Source organism: Artemia sp. Qi Xiang Cuo, chromosome 16 (assembly GCF_049724085.1).
Source record: "Artemia sp. Qi Xiang Cuo chromosome 16, ASM4972408v1, whole genome shotgun sequence".
Classification (NCBI taxonomy): Eukaryota; Metazoa; Arthropoda; class Branchiopoda; order Anostraca; family Artemiidae; genus Artemia; species Artemia sp. Qi Xiang Cuo.
The window spans coordinates 4093375-4114495 of NC_142809.1; the positions used below are offsets into that span (position 1 = coordinate 4093375).

At 35.1% G+C, this 21121-nt stretch overlaps 1 protein-coding gene across 7 annotated transcripts in view; it reads right to left on the minus strand.

Annotated features, from left to right (window-relative positions):
• LOC148942489 (uncharacterized) overlaps positions 1 to 21121 on the minus strand; it is a 58787-nt gene that overhangs the window by 34656 nt on the left and 3010 nt on the right. For all 7 annotated transcript variants that reach the window (XM_089102477.1, XM_089102473.1, XM_089102472.1 and 4 more), the window contains exon 2: positions 1866 to 2040. In XM_089102477.1, coding sequence (XP_088958603.1) covers positions 1866 to 2040 — 175 coding nt within the window. The remainder of the gene's footprint in view (positions 1 to 1865; positions 2041 to 21121) is intronic.

A 21121-nucleotide genomic window follows, 5' to 3' on the forward strand; every position in this document is an offset into this window, starting at 1 on the left:
TTTTTTCTATGCCTAACAGTACTTCTTCATCCTCTTTCATTGATAGTGTAAGCTATTCAGTCTTCTTAACACTAACTGCCAAGCCTATCCTTAAGTCCTGAAATTTCAAAGCCAAATAAATTCATTCATTTCGCCAAAACTTTTACCTACGACCTTCAAATCATTTCTAGGGGAGTCAATCTCCTCATTCGGAATCATGTTTCCCTTAGCCTTCGCCGTGTTCCTTAGGACAAAGTCCATCAACTAATCCATGTAGGTGGATACAGGATGAAATACTGCTTAATCCTTGATCCACTACAGGCCTAACTTCTAATCTTAAGCAGTAACATTATTGTTTTACACGGTATGAATCCGTTAAGTGTGCTTATAAGCCACGCCATATAAAGAGAGGATCTTCAGTAAAGCTTTTCTTTCAGCTGAATCAAATGCTTTTCATAATCTATATAACTAAGGACTAAAGTGTCCAGATCCTTTTCAATAATTAATCTAACAGTGAAATACCGTCGACCTATTTTCCCTTCTTCCTAGAACCGCACTGTTGTTCTTTGAAACTGTATCCACAGCATCTATTAGCAAAATAATTTATCATTTGGTTAATAAACCCTTGCATTACATTAATAACAAAATGTTTTTCACGTAAAAGCAAACAAAACTGCTAAAATCGAAAAAAAAAAAATACCCAGCATTTCTCAGTTAAAAGTTTTAAAAGGCAATAAGTAATTATAAGAGTACAAATTACAAACTTTATCACATCTACTGTACTTTCAGTAAAACATTAGCTACTTTTTTGAGGAGGTGGAACTCTACAAATCAAAAAACCTTTTTTTTTTGGGGGGGGGGGAAATGTCTTCATAACCTCCCCCTCACTTTGGAGGTACGCACATGAGTGTATAATTTCATTTTATAATATGGAAAGAATGAAAGTATCTTCTCTTCTTTGTAGTCCTATGGTCTAATACGGAAACTAATATAGAAATACGTTAAAAGGAATTAATTCAAAGTTTACAATATCCCAAAGGGAGGATGACTGTCAAAGGGCAACCATTCTTACTTTAACATATTTTCAGAATTCTGGACTAATAATGCAACATTAGAGCTCAAGAATGATTTAGTGACTCCTCCTCCCCCCACCACCCACCCACCAAAATTCTACAAGGATTCAATAACGTACACAGATGAATGAGGTCTCAGGTGAGCCAACTCGCTCAAAAGAAGCTTGCAACCCACCATGCGAAAAGGGGAATAGCAAAGTAGCAATGCTACTTGGCAGTTTTCAAATTTGTTGGCAGGTTTTGTTTGAAAATACCATTTTTACATATAAAAACACCTTCTCTACAAAAGGTGTTGTATTCAGGTAATATTTTTCATTGGTATAAAATATGCCTAGAGGACAACCCGAAAAAAGATACCAAGTTAATGGCCTTTTAAGCTTCCTTCAGGTGAATACAAGTAAAATTTTGAATAACAAAATTCAAATATCACGAGGGGGGGGGGGCATCAGTACTTTAGAAATTCCTAGGTGGAACAAACCACTGGCCCATACTGTGTGTTTCAAAAAAGTGTTTTCCTGCATAAATTATCCCGATTTTGAATACGTATTGAGGCTTTTATGCAGAGACTAGACTTTTCCTCAGTCTTTGGGGATTTTCTTGATGTACAAGAGGCCACATTAGCCTAAATTGGTTGAGATAAAGTCACAGAAATTACTTTTTGTCCTGTTTTATGGCGTGTATTTTGCTTAATTAATTAATCTAATATTAGTTAGCTTAGTTTAGTTAATTAATTTTCTTCTTTTTCAAATAACTTATATTCTACTAAATCTGTTACTTACCCCCAATTACAAATGAAATAAATAACTTTTCTACCTGCATTATTTATCAGAATATCAATGCTGTCAACAATTTTTGAAACTTCCTCAGCTGCTTTGAAAATTGATTCATCAGACGCAACATCAAGAGCAATTGCAGAAGGCTGATTGGTTTCTGCAAGCGTTGATTTTAGATCAGAAGCTGCATCAGGATTTCTGCATGTAGCTACCACCTACATGAATAATAAAATAAAGGAATGATCAACAATAACAATAAAGGCACTAATTTATAATGCAAGAATTCATATATATTACAGGGCTGTTGAACTCATCAAAATAAATGAGCCATGATATGGAGGACCTTCTGGGAGCATTACCTCCTGGCTTCCCCAACTTGGCTCAGAATATGGAACAGAATTCCTCGTGTGTTATGCCAAAGTCTTTCAATGCTTAAAAAAATTAAGTTTCAGTAGTCGTTCTTCCAGAATTAGGACAACAAAGTCAAACTTTTGGGTAAAGAGCAAGGGGTTGTGAAGGGGACAGCTCCCCTCATATACGTGATAATTTCTGTTCGTTCTAAGTTTTCATGTTTCTCCTTACTTTCAGCGAAAAAAAAAATAATATCTTCTATTTAATTAAGACAATGCGGGATCTGTTCACTGTACTTTGTACATATACTTGTGAAGATATAGAGGCTTATACAAAGAATTTCAGTATTTCCATTTTGTTTTACAAACGAATCTTGAGTTTTTACTACAAAATTTCACGTGGACAGAAAGGTGTATTATTGTTCATATGGATGTAAATTTTGCGTGACTTGATTTTCTACGCGGCTGGAGCCATCAAGACCAAATAGGGTTCTCTGATGTATAAGTACAGTATAAAAGTATGTTTAGAACACATTGAAACATTGTATATAAATAGGCAAAGAGAAATATTACCATTTGAAATCGCTGAAAACAAACATCCTGGTAGCACCTGCCCTACATCCAAGAAATTTGCCGGTAAGGCTAATAATACCCCGTCATCTCTTTTCCACCAGTTTCTCTTTTCCAGTTTCTCTATATAATTATATAATATATTATATAATTATATAATTATATATAATTATATATAAAATATATAATATATATATATATATATATATATATATATATATATATATATATATATATATATATATATATATATATATATATATATATATATATATATATATATATATATATATATATATAGGAAAAAAAAAAAAAAAAAAAATGATTATTTGGCTAATAAAATAGTTTAATAGCCAAATTTCATTATTTTTTTGCTAATTCAGTGACAGCCTCTGCAGAAGAGAGCGGAAACAAACACAAGAGCCGTATCGGTACCGGCCGGATATTGATCCTTAAACTGCTGGGGAAAGGCGATTTGGGTACCGACACTTCCCACAGGTTTTGGTAGCTGTATCTTGTTAGCATTCATTCTGTGTAGTTCATTCAGCATTCATTCACCCAAGAAACGAGTGAATAGCCAGAGGCGATACGTATATGTTTGCGAATACTTTTTGGACCGGTGTTGGATGTGATTTAAGACCTGGATTGTTAATTGTTGTGCCATTATTGGATGCGATTGGACTTAATTTGGATAGATTCTAAGCAAAACAAAAATGGCGAAAATCAAATATTTATTTAGCCCCTTTTCAAATTTCATCCAGCGTTCACTTAACTTCGAAGATATTCCCCATGAATCGGTTGTAAGCACTGCCGTGAGATTTTTTGACAAGGAATCTGTCACACAAGCCGTAAGATTTATACGAGATCAATTAGATAAAGATCGAACCATTTTGAAAGAGCGTAGAAACACAATAAATGCATCTGTTTTTGTAGAAGATGCGATTCATACTATGAAGGAATTGGACGCTAAGGGTCATTTCCCTTTCAAATTCACTATTTATTATCCATCTGAGACTCCTTCCATACCTCACGATGTATTTACCTCATTAACATGCAAACTAAAAGAATGTGGTGAAAAAATGAATGCATGGCTAGACCGATGCAACGCCAGTTTTGACACTAAAACGTGGCCTACTCCCAGCGATCTCTAAATATCCCGCTTCACGTAAAAGAAGCACCACCCGAAATCTATAAATCGTGCCAAAAGCAGAAAGAATTTCTTGATTTCAATGGTGCATCCGGAAAAGTACAGATGGTAGTTATGAGAAGCGATACGCTGGTGTTATATGTTAGAACCGAGCATGATGCAGAAGCTATAGCTAATAGCATAAAATCGAATTCCGCGGCTGTAGTTAAAATCCATAAACCGAAATTCCTGGCAGTGGCTAAATTTGTCCCTGAAGATACGACAAACGAGGAGATTGAGTCTGCAATGGAAGGGATCCAAGAAGCGAAACGCTATGGTACTAGCAAGTCAGTCAAGCTAACATTCAGAGACAAAGAAGCTCTTGAAAAAGCACTGAAATATGGCGTTTACGTCGGTTATTGCCATATCAAGGTGGACAAATATGTTGCCGCCCCTCTGAGGTGTTTTAAATGCCAAAAGTTTGACCACTTGCAACGAGATTGCCCTAACAATGCGAAGTGTTCCAGGTGCTCCGGCGATCACGAAAACCCTAAAGACAATCCATGTGTCCGTGACACTAAATGTGCTAATTGCTCTGGAAAGCATCCATGTTATAGCTCGCAATGCCCGGTTTATAAAAGACAATTAGAGGCTAGTTCAAACAAACGTAAGCAATGAATGCAACTATCTCGCTTTATAGCAGAAATATAAATGGGCATGCTCCACAGAAGCTGTCTGTTTTAAAGTGATCTAGTAACCAAGCATAGCATAATATGCATTCAGGAACATTTGATAACATCCAATCATTCACCAGTTCTTGACCAAATTCCAGGAAAGGACTATTTTTTGTAGCCTGCTATCCGCAACAGCTCAGTTGGAAGGTCGAGTGGTGGAATCTTGATCATTGCAGACTCCAATTTGCAATGCACGCTAATTGAATCATGCGATTCTTTTTCTGCGATCAGAGTTTCCGGTCCAAATGGCTTTATAGTCATATCAGTGTACCTCCCTACAAATTATCGTGATGTCCTCTCAGAAAGGCGTTACACGAAGGCTTGTGCGAGACTCAGGAGGTTGGCCGAACAATACAAGTCAGAAAAGATTATTATCTGTGGGGACTTCAACTGTCAGCTTCTAGATGATGATCGTTTTTTCACCATATTAAGGGGGTGTCTGCCAGACGCTATGGCCCCGGTTCCAAAATCCCAGTCCTTCACGTTTATCCACAGCGCATCCCTGGCTACATCATATCGTACAAAATATACAAAAGTGATATCGATCACTTTTTCGTAAATTTCCTACTTCCGACCGAAATTAAAGCCATTGTTGACCCGGAACACAATTGTAGCGATCACCTTGGGATTAGCTTAATGGTACCATTCTCCACCTACAAGTGGTGCCCCGGGCGATCATGGTTTATCAAGAGTGAATGGCAAAGGATAGATCAGTCCTTGTACAAAGATATTCTTGACTCAACTCTTGCTAAAATCAAAGTACCGTTCCACCTGCTTACTCATGGCCAAAATGAAGACAGACGAGCCCTGAACATCTTTTGCTCCGAAATTGTTCATTCGATGAAGCTTGCGGAATCTGCTGCTGTTCCAGTTGTAAAAGTGTACCCCAACACTCGTAAAAAGGGATGGGATAACCCAAATGTCAAGTTTGCCAAGAAGAGATCCAAGTTCTGGTACGAATTGTGGAAGGACTGCGACAAACCCCGCTTTAGAGTAGTTTTTCAGTGCTTTCGACATGCCAAAAAAGAATTCAAACGTAATGTCGAGAATATGCGAGTCCAGCAAGTAGAGAAGTTGTCTTGTGCTTGCAGGAGTGACCCAAACATCTTATGGAAGCAATGCCAATCTAAAAGGGCCGACGCTGATGTGCAAAGTCCCATTCCCGATGAAAGTTGGGTAAACCATTACAAAGACGTGTTTGCGCCACCACCCAACGAGCTGGACTCCGTATATAAATCTGAGTTAGATAGGCAATTAATCAGCGCAAAACTCCGCCGCACTGATGTCATTGTTTCCAAATGGCATATTGAGATAATAGTGAGAAAATTGAAAAAGAACTAGTCTCCAGGGCTCGATGGGATCACTCCGAGGCACTTACAGCACGGCACAGAACGTCTACATGAGTACTTAGCCTTACTATTCCAAATGAGCATCGAGCAGGGACTCACACCCGCCAACTTTCATGGTTGCCGTACATCCAATATTCTGAAGAAGAATCGAGATCCCTTGCTTTGTAAAAGCTACAGACCAATCACAGTTTCATCGGTTATCAGCAAAGTATTTGAGAAGGTACTGTTGCCCCATATTACGTCACACGCTCTAATGGGAGACAAACAACTTGGATTCAGAAATAGGTTGGGCTGTGGACACACCCATCGGTTACTAAGAAGAATAATGTGGTCTACATCTTTAGGTAAAGAGCCACTCGTTGCCTGCAGTGTCGAAATTTCTGCTGCGTTCGATTCTGTCGTCCACTCACAAACACTGTGGTGCCTCTTAGATTCAGGAGTCAACCCCCGCATTGTCCTTGTTCTCAATGATTGATACTTCCACACGCATATGCGTTCAGCTTTGGGATGGAAAACAATCGCCGGTCACCGGAAGCATAAGCTTTCTGAACCCATTCAGCTCTTCAAAGAAGTTCAGCAAGGATCTGCTCTTAGCCCTATCATCTTTAATTCTGCGATTTACTCTGTAACTAGATTCGTTCGTGGGACCTTCTTTTTGGAGGGCTTGGATCTAAGTTTCATTTCTTATGCAGATGACTTGTTGCTCCTAAGCAGCACACTGAAGGGGCTACAGGAGAATCTTCGTCTCTTAGTGACCCTATACAGAAGAATAGGACTACGAGTCAACATAGAGAAGCGGCACCAACTCGAACAATTCCAATCTTGTCCTTGACGGTATCAGAATCCAGCAGTCCCAGTCCCTAAAATACCTTGGTATCACGTATGGCCAGACGCCTAGGTCAACTAGAGGCTTGTTGGCTGAATCAGTCTGTAAATCTATCCGCTCAGCATATGGAAAAGCTGTCAAATGCAAGTGGTCATTTAATCGATTTATTAAGTCAAAACTATTCAACGCCGTCGTCTCTCCTGCCATCTGGTATATATCACCCTTGTGGGATATGTTGTCCCTGACAGAGCGTCGAAAAATATGAACCACGTACTAAAGATTTGCAAAATTTTTGCTGGGACTTCCACTAAGATTTTCTAACACGGAGATCTCATCCATATATGGAATCCTTGATCCATCAACCAAGGTGATTGATCTAGAAAGAAGAGCCTCAAGACGATTCCTCAATAAACTCCACGACTCACCGCTGACTCAACTGTTTCTGTGAATGAAATACCTGCATTTAATTTTTAGTGTTAAACATGTTTTTCTTCTTTCTTTGTTTCATTTTGTACTCCGCTTTTTTTTCATTTCTCCATTGTAAGCGGGCATAAATAAATAATATATATATATATATATATATATATATATATATATATATATATATATATATATATATATATATATATATATATTTACAATGAGCAAATTAAATAACTTACAACGTTTGCCCCAGGGGCTGTTGGGAAAATTTCATTTCTGGACTCCTGGATGCATAGTTATATGATCTTCAGACTAGTTTGAACAATACACCTACTTCAAAATTTTAATTGGATGTCTTTCGTGAGAAGCCAGCAAAAACGGCAATGGAGGGAGGCTGATGCTCCCCAACCCCTATTTCCCCCCCCCCCTAACATGCCCTGAGAGTTTCAACTGAATATCCTCATCAGTTCTTAAGTTATTGTTGAAACACCTATTTGACAAACTGGATGCACATAGTGTCTTTTAATTTAACATACCCCTCAATATTCCCTAAAATTTCACCTTAATACCCATAGTCTTTTCAGACCAATCCAGGATCAAACATTCCCCCTTTTCCCAGTGATAAATCCTACATATAAATAATAGGCAAATTGCCTAATCTACAATATTTGCCCCAGGGTTATGAGGGGCATGGCATTCCTGGGGGCATAGTTGTTAGATCTTTTGACTATTCTAAAAAAAAAAAAATCGAATTTCGATCAGGTTTGAGGGGATGCCACCAGTCGGCTAAGAATGATAAGAACCAGTACTGGGAGAAAATCGCTGAAGACATGGAAGCCGCTGCCTCTAGATCTGACACCAGGAAGATGTAGGAGTTCCTAAAATAGCCACTGCCTCTAGATCTGACACCAGGAAGATTTATCAGTTCCTAAAATCAATCAGGAGTAAATCACATAAGCCTACTAGTACATCCGTCGAAGATGAAAACGGCAAGTTACTCTCGAATAATACCGAAAAATAAATCGCTGGAAGGAGCACTTTGGCAAACTACTTAACCAGAACCAAACTCTCCACAGCGATGGATGATAATCGCCGCGATAATCCAATTTGAAGCGCTGAAGACCAGCAGGAGCCAAACTCACCCAGCAGCATTTATAAAGACGAGAATTTGGCTCCCCCTACGTTAAATGAAGTTGAACAAGTAACCAACTGCCTTAAAAGCAATAAAGCCCCTGGTCCTGATGTCATTCCGGTTGAACTTTACAAGTATGGATTTCACTGCTCCCACCGTTTTAACTAATAATACTACCAAAGCAAGCAAAGCTGTCCACCTGGTCAACCTTTTCGTTACCCAACGTCACCTTTTCATCTTCATTTATTCCTAGCCTTAGTGACTTCTTAACATTTACTTGAAGTCTATTCTAGCACCTTGGACTCGCAAAACCTCTAAAACTTCATTTGTTTTGCTCACACTTTCATCTAGGATGCTTAAACCATCAGCATAAGGTAAGTCCAGGAGATTTTTTTCTCTCCCTCTGATTCCGTGGTCTCCCATTGCCTTTCCTGTGCTCCTTAAAACAAAGTCCATCAAAATAATCAATATAAAGGGGGATAGAACACAACCCTGCTTAATTCCTGATTTAATACAAAACCAGCTGCTAATCCCATTTCCTACCTTAACCGCAGCAGTGTTATTCTTGTACAAAGCACTAATCACTTTAATGTGTTTGTCTGGTATACCATACAAGGATAAAACCTTTACCAAAGCTCCTCTATCAGCAGAATCGAACGCTTGCTCATAATCTATAAAAGTGAGGACCAAAGGTGTTTGAAAACTTAGGCACTTCTCAATTATTAACCTAAGAGTGAAAATTTGGTCAACACATCCTCTACCTTTTCTAAAACCGCACTGTTCTTCCTTAAAGCTTTGTCTACGGCATCTCTCAATCTGAAAAGTATCATATTACAAAGTAATTTGCTACCTACAGAGACCAGACTTATGCCTTAATAATTAACCCACTCCCTCTTATCACCTTCCTTATACAGTGGTTTAATTTATATTCCTATAATTGCTAGGTACTTCCCCTTTTTCAAAAATCATATTCATAATCTTCAATAACTTATTTCTAACCTCAGAACCTCCATATTTAAGAAACTCATTTACCACACTATCAGTACCTCATTGTTTTTTAACCCTTTTAGTACTACTGCTAATTCTTCCCTGCAAAACAAATCTTCCTTCAGATCACAAACTTTTTCATTTTCCTCTATATCTTTTCCTGCAACCCTATCTTGGTTTACCACATTCTCAAAATGTTCTCCCCATCTCTCTTTATAATTCTTCCCTTATCACTAATTGTGGCCCCATTCCTATCTTTAACTAGGACAAGTCCAGATTGATTACTCCTCTGAATTTATTAACACGCCAGTACAATATTTTACTATTATGCCATCTAGCTTTATCTTCCAGATCCTTGGCAATTTTATCCATGGCCTCCACTTCACACTTCCTTAGTTCATATTTGAATGCTTTCTCCACTTTCTTTATATTCCTTTTGTTTTCATATAATCTATAACTCAGATAATTCTTGTATAAGCCCCTTCTCCCCTCTATTAAACATAAAGGTTTTGTTACTAACATTTCTATCTGCAGCCCTAACTTTCCTCCCTAAGATACCATCAGCAACTTCACAAATTGCTTTCCTAAAAATATTCCACCCATCTTCCACGTTGTCAAATTTTAAACTCTCTAGTTTAGTATTTAACTGTTCCTGGAAATTGTCTCTTAAATTCTCATCCTGGAGTCTACCAACATCACAACTTCCCCGGAGGTAGTTACCGTTCCAAAATGTCAGCTTTAAACTAACCCTAGACACTACCAGATGGTGATCTTTACTTTTAACATCAATAACAGCACTCCTATATACCCTAGTATCTTGTATTAATCCTGCCAGTCTTCAGTTTACAATAACATAATCAAAAGAATTTCGAGTTATGATGCGAATTCTAAAGTTAGTCTATAGTCCTGATACTATCAACATGGCTTCATTTCGGACTTGTTTACAACCTAAAAAAAAAAAAAATTTTAAACAAGAAAAACGGGTTTTAATTTTCTATAAGGCAGTGAAATATAAAACAATTAATTATACACAAATACTCCGAATATTTCGGCCCCACGTCCGGGAGCCTTTCTCAACGGAAAAAAAAAATAAAATGAAACAAAAAAAAAAATTTCTTTTTAAAAAAACTTAACTTACATCAAAATAAAACATACTAAACACATAAAGAGAAAGAAAAAAACAAAAGAAAAATATAAAAAAAGGAAAAAAAAGTTGACGGAACCAAAAATATTAGAAGAAGATGGGTCAAATCAAGAAACAAATTACATAAATTTGCATATCATACCAATATTATCACAAAAATTAAGAATAGAATTTAAAAAAAATAATATAAATACAGCATTTAAATCAGGACACAATATAAGCTCGTTGTTAAATAAAGGGAAAGACAAGGTAACGAGAAATTTGCAAAAGGGAGTTTACAAAATTACATGTTCTTGTGGTAAATTTTATCTGGGAAGAACGCAACAAACTTTAGAAAATAGGCTACAACAACACAAGAATGCAATAGATTGCGCTCTAAAACAAAAATAAAACACCAGCAACGTTTGAGTCAGCTGTTTCAGAACATCTTTATAATTGTCCTCATCACAGTATTTTATTTGATCAAACAAAAATAGTAGATACGTCTGTAGGACTTTTACAAAGCTTCAGGGAAATTATAGAAATAAAAAAGATAATATATGGGGGTACTAGTATCAATAAAGATGAAGGGGAATTTAGGATCAATTCAATTTATAATAGTTTAATTAAAATGCAGGCAAGATATTCAACCAGTACTGATTTTAATAATAGTTCTGAAACGAAAGATGACCTTGCCAACAAAGGTAAGAATGGGTTAAATGATGGGAAAAGTAAACGAACTGCAGCTAAGCTTGCAACCAAACGAATCCGTTCAATTTATAATTCATAAATTGGTTGATGAACTTGTGAAATTTAGTTAGGGGTTATGGGCCGGGGGTTAGTTGACCTTTTATTGTTTTGGTCTTAGTATAAATATATTCTTCATTTTTGATAGATTTCAATTTATATACTGTGAGGAGGCGAGTTGAATCATTATTGACATTCAGTGCATGGAAGTTTTTATTTAATATGTGAGTTTTGTTTCTTATTTATTTATATTTTTCTTTGGTTTTTTTATTTCTCTTTATGTTTTTAGTATTTTTTATTTTGATGTAAGTTAAGTTTTTTTAAAAAGAAATTTTTTTTTTTGTTTCATTTTATATTTTTTTTCCGTTGAGAAAGGCTCCTGGACGTGGGGCCGAAATATTCAGAGTATTTGTGTATAATTAATTGTTTTGTATTTCACTGATTTATAGAAAATTAAAAACCGTTTTTCTTGTTTAATTTTTTTTTTTTTTTAAATGGAAAAACAGTGTGGTCTAAGAAATTATTTACGTCTAGCCTACGGGTGGCAAAAGACCAAATCAATTTTATTATTTTTGAATTTAGCAAAAAAACATGCCAATATAATTACACAACAAAAGTTTTTAGAAAAGTGCAAAGTAAATAAACTAATTCCAAAATCGTTCTGTTTTAATTATCATTTAAATACATATAATGAAGAAAAGGGCACGAGAAATTTAAATTTAATAAACACAAGCCCTGTACTGAAAGATACAAGTTTTCAAAGATCACAATTTTTAAAGGAAACAGATTTTTTAAAACATATCCTTTGTAATTTCTTTAATATAAATAATTTTCAACACAGTCTATCAATTTTTGAAAATTATTTTAAACATGGGCTAAAATAATCTAGGGAAGAACTAAACTAAAAATTTTTGCAGTTCAAAGGGGAAAAACAAAAACAAAAACTATCAATGTATAAGCCTAATTATTTCCCAGGCCCTGGGGGGATTAATTTAAGCAAAAAGGAGTTAACCAAAGAACAAAAGGAAATCCTTGAAAGAGGTATAAAATTTGGACTAAATCCTAAAAATGTACCGATAGAGGAAATTATTTCAAAGATTGAAACAGGGATTCATAAGTTTCCAAAAGATATAAATAATGTAGATGAATTAAGACTAAGGGTAGTGAATATTTTAACAGATTTTGGTAGTTATCAAGAAAAAGTTAAGAACAAAGATATTAAAATTTTAAAAGATTTAAAAAAGATGATTCTCTAATAATAACGAAAGCGGATAAGAGCAATACATTAGTAATCCTAGAAAAAGATTATTATGATAGTAAAATAGAAACAATTCTAAGTGATACTTCAACATATAAAAAACTTAACTCGGACCCAACTGAATTGTATGCTAAAAGATTAAGAAAAGATTTAGAAGACCTTAAAACAAATGGAAGTATCACACCCCAGATGTATCACAAGTTCTTTCCAAGGGGATCAGTTAGCCCTAGAATATATGGTTTGCCAAAAATACATAAAACAGGCATCCCCTTAAGACCTATTGTTTCAACAACCAATTCACCAACGGTAAAAATCGAGAAATGGGCAGCAATTACTCTTAAACCATTATTATATCTCCAAAATTCGTGTATAAAAAACTCGAGATTTTTAAAAGATAAACCTATAAGTGTAGAAATGTCAGAAGAATCTAGATTGTTCAGTTTTGATATAAAATCCATGTATACGTATATTCCTTTTGATAAATCATTTAGTATTTTATCCAAAAAACTTGAGGAACGAAAAAATGAGATAGAAGAATTATCTTCGGGAATTGAACCGGAAACTATATTAAATTTAGTCAGAATAACTAGCAGATATACTAATTATTTCACGTTTAGAGATAGTTTTTACCATCAAATTAGGGGTTTAGCAATGGGAGGGCCTTTAAGTCCGTTGATAGCAAATATTTATGTAGAGTATGTTGAAAATTTAGCTATAGAAACATATTTTTTAAAACCTTAATTTTGGGGCAGATATATGGATGATATTTTAGTTATTTGGAATTACGGGGAATCAGAAATTGAAGGTTTTTTGGAACATTTAAATAATTTGGGAGGAGAATTAATTTTTACAATTGAAAAGGAAACAGAGAATAAGTTACCGTTTCTAGATATTTTGATCCATAGAAATAATAGCGAAATAGCATTTTCAATTTACCGTAAACCGACTAATAACAACCGTTATTTGTCTTTCACATCAAATCATCCAATCCAGGTCAAAAGGGGTTTGGTTATTTCTTTAGTGGATAGGGTATTAAAATGAGTATCACCAGGATACATGAGAAATGAACTTATTTTTATTAAAAATATTCTAATAGGTAATGGTTCTCTTGAAAATATGATTTCTCAAATAATTGAAAAAAGGAAAAAAAAGTTGACGGAACCAAGAATATTAGAAAAAGATGGGCCCAATGAAGAAACACATTACATAACATTGCCTTTTATCCCAATTTTGTCACAAAAATTAAGAAGAGAATTAAAAAAACATAATATAAATACAGCATTTAAATCAGGACATAATATAAGCTCGTTGTTAAATAAAGGGAAAGACAAGGTACCGAGAAATTTGCAAAAGGGAGTTTACAAAATTCCATGTTCTTGTGGTAAATTTTATGTGGGAAGAACTCAACAAACTTTAGAAAATAGGCTACAACAACACAAGAATGCAATAGATTGCGCTCTAAAACAAAACAAAACACCAGAAACATTTGAGTCAGCTGTTGCAGAACATCTTTATAATTTTCCTCATCAAAGTATTTTATTTGATCAAACAAAAATAGTAGATACGTCTGCAGGACTTTTACAAAGGTTCAGGGAAATTATAGAAATAAAAAAGATAATATATGGGGGTACTAGTATCAATAAAGATGAAGGGGAATTTAGGATCAATTCAGTTTATAATAGTTTAATTAAAATGCAGGCAAGATATTCAATCAGTACTGATTTTAATAATAGTTCTGAAACGAATGTTGACCTTACGAACAAAGGTCAGAACGGGTGAAATACTGGAATAAGTAAACGAACTGCAGCTAAGCTTGAAACCAAACTAATCCGTTCAATTTATAATTTATAAATTGGTTGATGAACTTGTGAGATTTAGTTAGAGGTTATGGGCCGGGGGTTAGTTGACCTTTTATTGTTTTGGTCTTAGTATAAATATATTCTTCATTTTTGATAGATTTCAATTTATATACTGTGTGGAGGCGAGTTGAATCATTATTGACATTCAGTGCATGGAAGTGTTTATTTAAAATGTGAGTTTTGTTTCTTATTTATTTATATTTTTCTTTTGTTTTTTTCTTTCTCTTTATGTGTTTAGTATGTTTTATTTTGATGTAAGTTAAGTTTTTTTAAAAAGAATTTTTTTTTTTTTTTTTTGTTTCATTTTATTTTTTTTTTTTTCGTTGAGAAAGGCTCCCGGACGTGGGGCCGAAATATTCGGAGTATTTTTGTATAATTAATTTTTTTGCATTTCACTTCCTTATAGAAAATTAAAACCCGTTTTTCTTGTTTAATTTTTTTTTTTTTTAAATGGAAAAGCAGTGTGGTCTAAGAAATTATTTATGTTTACAACCTAATCATGACATGTCCTTTTCAGAATCAAAATGAGAGCAAATCATTGGACTGAGCCAGAGGTGATACCAAATTAAATAAAAAAGAGAATTAAGCAACAATCTTAAAATGCTTTATTTTTATATTGTAAAAGGTGTCCTTAATCAGTTTGCTTTTACTGTACCAAAACTCCTAGGCCTATATTGTTTTGCGTTTTCAGTAAAGTACTAGTTTTCTATAAGCCTACAAACATAGGGAAGTATAATTAGTTGGTTTATTTCTACTAGTTTCATTAATATATTTTAGATAGACTGTGAAGCAATGATTTTTGTTTGTTTTAAGTTTCAAATTGGCTCTCTACCTCCCTCAGAGAAACTTTACTTTTTTAAATTAGTCTTTGCCCATTTTTATTTAAATTTAATGTAGAAGCAACGCTGCAATGATCTTTTTATTTTCTTCAGCAATGGGTCAGCCCCGTCATATACAGAATAATTTCTGTTTGTTTTAAGCTTTAATGTTGCCCCTTCTTTTCAGTTAAAAAAAAAATTATTTATTTATTTAAATTCAGATCGTTTTCCAAATAAAGTTAAGAATTTCATGTTATACAAAATGGTGTACAAGATTTTTGAAGGCAGACAACCTTGACAACCTGACAGGAGAGAGTCATGTTTCTGAAAAACATTTTTAAGGTTTTCAATACTTAAGCAAAAGTTTCTATGTCTAACTTATGTCACTAAAAATCCCCCCCTCCACCCTGATAAACGTCAAAAACCTTCAGACCTAAACATGTGAAATAGTAATAAACAAGAAAAACTTGGAAAGAAACCTGATAACTTGGAAAATATCACAGAAAAAAAAATGCAAATATGTTTTTAGTACTATGATTCTATATACATTACAAATAGTTTTATCATGTCTATTAAATAGCAAAAATAAGTGAATAATGTGAATAAGTAAATATAATAAGGTAATACTTCTTTTAATATAAAACTTTGACTGGTTCCAGAAGCACATGCCTACACTTCTCTAACCCCTAAGTGGCAAGGGGTTGGGGTATGAATTGAGTGATCTACTAGGAATGTTAGTTGCAAACCATGAAACTGGATGACTTCTTTTTTTTTTTTTATTTTTTGAATGAAAATGCCTGACAAGTTTAAACAATAAGTTTTTAACATTTACAAAAATAGTGAATTATCAGAAAAATATTCATATATAAGGCACAAAACCATGATTAAAAAAACGCTTTAATAAGAATAGAACCCTTGACATTCTGATTCAAAGAGTAACTCTTTAATAACTGAACTATGGCAGCAAATAAAATAATTTAATATATTGGTTGTTCTAGGACCATAATTCTATAACTTACAGACCTTTACCTAGGGGTTATGAAGGGTCATGTCATCATTAAAAGCACGTTTATTGGACCTTATTCAGTGCATACATTGGTAATTGCCTATTATAAAACATTGAGTTAATTAAAGTTTCTATTGTACCATAAAAAGTGAGAGCACTCAGCTCTATTTGGTGAAGCTGAACTTTTGTAAACAAGAGGAGGGGAGGGGAATACATCAAGGAATAGTCATTTGGAATTTTGAAATCCAATTATTTGTAACTGTATGAATTTCTTCCTCTTGAGAATATCTTAAAAATCATTTTTCAAGCCTCAATGTTGGATGACCATGTTAAAGACAGGTTCATAGCAAATTCTCCGAACAGACTAATGAAACTTAGTGACGGGGTGGGGGGAGTTCTTGTAAACCTCCACCAAAGAGTTTTGGATCATAATTCTTATAATGGTACTGTTTTATACTTTCAAGTTTTGCACTTAAGAAGTAGCAACAATGGCCCACTAGCCCCAGCTTTTCCACTTGAGGCATGGTACCAAAAGTGTCATTTTCAGTGTGATATAGCACTTCCAGATGGTAGAATTTATAGGGAGAATGTAGATATGAGCAATAGCTTTTATATTGAGATTAATTAAGAAAAACTTTTTCTACAGGCTAAATTTTTTTACTTTTATGACTTTAATAAATCAAATAATATTAACATTTTGATTACTAAATATCATTATATGTATATTAAACAGACAATGCACATTCATTTGTATTTTTTCAGTAAAAAGCAAATTTTTTTTCTGGCCTAGGGAAGGCATAGGGGTTTTGCGCCCAACTTATGATAATTTCTGATCGTTTTGAGTTTGACTCGGTTATTTATTGTAATTTCTGTTCGTTTTGGGTTTCATTTATTTATCGATGCTGATTTATGGTAGTTTCACGCTTGGTAGATTATTAGATTTTATTTTTGCTATTTTTTTGTTTAATGGAGTTCTTTACTTTTCTTTGAAAAACTTATTTTGTAGAAATAATTTTTTTTAACAAATTTCTGTTCGTTTTATATTGACATAATCTGTTCAGGGAAAAAGAAAATAATTCTGTAAATCTTTTCGTTTTTTAAGACTTTATAGTTTGGCCTGCTATTTGTATGCTGGAGAAAAATTTTCAGCAATTTTTAACAGCAAACACCCTTTTAAAAATCTGGACACACATAGTACTGTTTAATTTAGTTTCATACCTTCTCTAGTTGACCTGAAATGGAAAACTTGATACCATTCGCAAAAAAATCTGTTTACTTTCTTTGATAGCTTGGATATACTTACGCTATTTTGATTTGGTTCAGTTTTAAGAGCAGAAGTAGCCAAAAGTTTGAACATAATACCCTCAGTCGTTCTTGGAATACTGCTGAGATACCTTATTGGGAATTAGCATTATCACAGTGTATTTTGATTTAATCTTAAGGCAACATTTAGTTTTCAAACAAATTGGGAAATTGGGAGGGTGGGGGTGGAAGGGGGACTAGTTGCCCTCCAATCACTTTCGACTATTAAACAGGGCATCAGCCCTTTCTATTTTCAATTGAATGAGCCCTTTTCGAAGTTCCCCATGACAACTCCTTCGATACAAAGTGCCCTGGTCTAAACAACAACAACAACGAAAAATAATACATTATACCCTTTCTATAAACGCTTTTGATAACGCTTTCTATAAACAGCTTATATGCCCCCAGGGCATAAATTACAACCCTTAACCTAAAGTCATTCTCAAAGACGTAATTTCCAGAATTTTCTACTATGTTGAACAAAATGACTATCTGAAAATTTTGATTGTATGTGTTTGGAGGAATGGTGGGCGGGAGAGGGAGGTTAGTTACGCTCCAATCACTTTCGGCTATTATAAAGGGCACTAGCCCTCTCAATTTCGAATTGAATGAGCCCTTTTTGAAGTTTTACGACAACTCTATCTATAAAATCTTATATGCCCCCAGGGCGTCAACTAAACTCTTTGCACTGGGGGCTCTCAGGGTTTGTCATATTTAAATAAGTAATGTCCAGAACTTTCAACTACGTTAATCACAATATTCATGTCGTAATGTTGATTGAATGTTTTTGGGGTAATTGTGATCATGAGAGGGGGGTTAATTATTCTCCATTCACTTTCGACTATCAAATAGGACAATTTTAGTATTCAATCAAATGGGCCGATTTTGAAATTTCTTTAACAACTTTTGATATAAACTTTAATGCCCCCAGGGCATAACTTACAACCCTTGCACTGAGGGTTCTGAGGGGCTTATCATCCTAAAAGACCGAATTTCTAGAAGTTTAGACTACGTTGAACAACATGAATATCTCAAAATTTTGATTGGATGTGTTTTGGAAAATGGTGGATGTGAGAGGGGCATTAGTCGCAATCCAATCACTTTTGACTATTAAAAAAGACACTAACCCTTTCAATTTCCAATTCAATGAGCCCTTTTGAAGTTTCTATGACAACACTTTCAATAAAAACTTTATTTGCCCCCAGGGCATAACTTACACCCTATGCCTTGAGGGCTGCGGGGGGAGGGGTTTTCAGCCTTAAATACCTAATTTCCAAAACTTTCAACTACGTTGAATAAAATGGTTATCTAAAAATTTTGATTGGATGTGTTTGGAGAAAAGGTGGGTGTGAGAGGGGGGGAGGTAGTTGCCCTCAAATCACTTTTGACTATTAAAAGGGTACTAGCCCTTTGAATTTCAAATCGAATGAGCCCTTTTTCAAGTTTCTACAGCAAAGATTTCAATAAAAATCTTATATGCCCCCAGAGCATAACTTATAATCCTTGCACTGAGGGTTGCAGGGAAGTGTCTGGGGAAAGGTGGGCATGAGCCACCTTTTTGAGGGCATTAGTTGCCCTCAAATCACTTTCGACTATTAAAAAGGGTACTAGCCCTTTGAATTTCAAATCAAATGGGCCCTTTTTCAAGTTTCTACAACACAGATTTCAGTAAAAACCTTATCTCTATGTGTATCTATGTGTATTATCTCTATGTGTGTGTCGTATCTGTGTGTTTGTTGTCTCTGTGTGTGTGTTGTCTCCATGTGTGTTTGTCGTCTCTGTGTGTGTCAGCTCCCTGTGTGTTGGGTCTCTGTGTGTGTGTTCTCTCTGGATGTTCGTCGTGTCTGTGTGTGTGTTCTCTCTGTTTGTGTGTTCTCTCTGTGGGTTTGTTGTCTCTGTGTGTGTGTTGTCTCTATGTGTGTGTTCTCTCTGTGTGTGCTGTCTCTGGTTTATGTTAGGGGGGTTAGTTGCCCTCAAATCACTTTCAACTATCAAAAAGGGCACTAGCCCTTTGAACTTCCAATCAAATGAGCTTTTTTTGAAGTTTCTACGACAACGCCTTCTTTAAAATCTTATATGCCCCCAGGGCATAGCTTAAAACCCTTGCCCTGAGGGTTGTTGGGGAGTGTCCTCCTTAAAAACATATTTTCTATCTGGAAATCAACTATGCTGAACAAAATGGCTATCTCAAAATTTTGATTGGATGTGTTTGGGGAAATGATAGGCATGGGGGGGGGCTAGTTGCCCTCCAATCACTTTCAACTATTAAAAAGGGCACTAGCTCTTTTTCAATTTCCAATCAAATGAGCATTTCTTGAAGTTTCTACAACAATGCCTTCTATAAAAACCTTATATGCCCCCAGGGCATAACTTAAAACCCTTGCCCTGAGGGTTGTTGGGGAGTGTCCTCCTCAAAAACATATTTTCTATCTGGAAATCAACTACGCGTGACAAAATAGCTATCTCAAAATTTAGATTGGAGGTGAGAGGGGGAATGAGGGGCATGGGGGGGGGGCTAGTTGCACACCAATCAAATTTGACTATTAAAAAGGGTACTAGCCCTTTGAATTTCCAATCGAATTAGCCTGTTTTGAAGTTTCTACGACAACGCCTTCTATAAAAACCTTATATACCCCCAGGGCATAACTTAAAACCCTTGCCCTGAGGGTTGTGGGGGAGTGTCCTCCTCAAAAATATATTTTCTATCTGGAAATCAACTATGCTGAACAAAATGACTATCTCAGAATTTTGATTGGATGTGTTTGGGGGAATTATGGGCTTGAAGGGGGGGGGGGGGGGGGCTAGTTGCCCTGCAATCACTTTCAACTATTACAATGGGCACGAGCCATTCCAATTTCCAATCAAATGAGCCTTTTTTGAAGTTTCTATGACAACTCCTTTGATATGAAGTGCTGGGTATGGAGAAAAAAACAAAAACAAAACACATTGTGCCCACATTGTTCTTTACTTAGGCAGCACTGGCATGCTGCCTATGATATTACACATCTGTCTACAATGTTCTGGTAGCCTCATTCCCTGAGAAATGGCACAAAAAGTATCATTTTTCACTTGCAGATGGTGGAATCTATTATAAGCATTTAGATATGAGAATTTGTTTTTAAGTTAGCCATTAAGCATACCTCTATGATGTTCTGGTAACCTGTTAGCCCTGGAAAACAAAATGGGAGACAGATCAGTGCTACCCATGCAAAAAAGTGATTTTCCTTGTTGTTCAAGGTGGGTAACTGTAATTCCCTTGAACAAGGTTTTTGACCATGCTGATTGCAATGGTCAATTTTTCATTTTGATCAGACACCATTTCTGAGGGGTTTCAGGTTTTTTTTCAAAATAACCATAAATTTCTGTTTACTTTTACTTTTATGATGAACCAAAATAATGGTTACTATTCCTGAATCAGTGTCAGATGGCAATTTCTTCAAATTAGGCAGTATTTTTCAAAATGCAGTTTTTAACTTTTGGTTACAATGGGCTCTGGTTTGATGTTTGCAGCTACTGCTGCAACCATGATATAAAAGCAAAAAAAAGTGTAGCACTTCCAATCATCAAAGTATACAACAAAAAATCAAGGGGACTGCTGAGAGAAGAAATTAAACTCTTAAACAAAATCTTTGGGATTTTTTGTCAGGAAGGGGGCTCCCTGATCCCCCCTAAATATACTGCTGGTT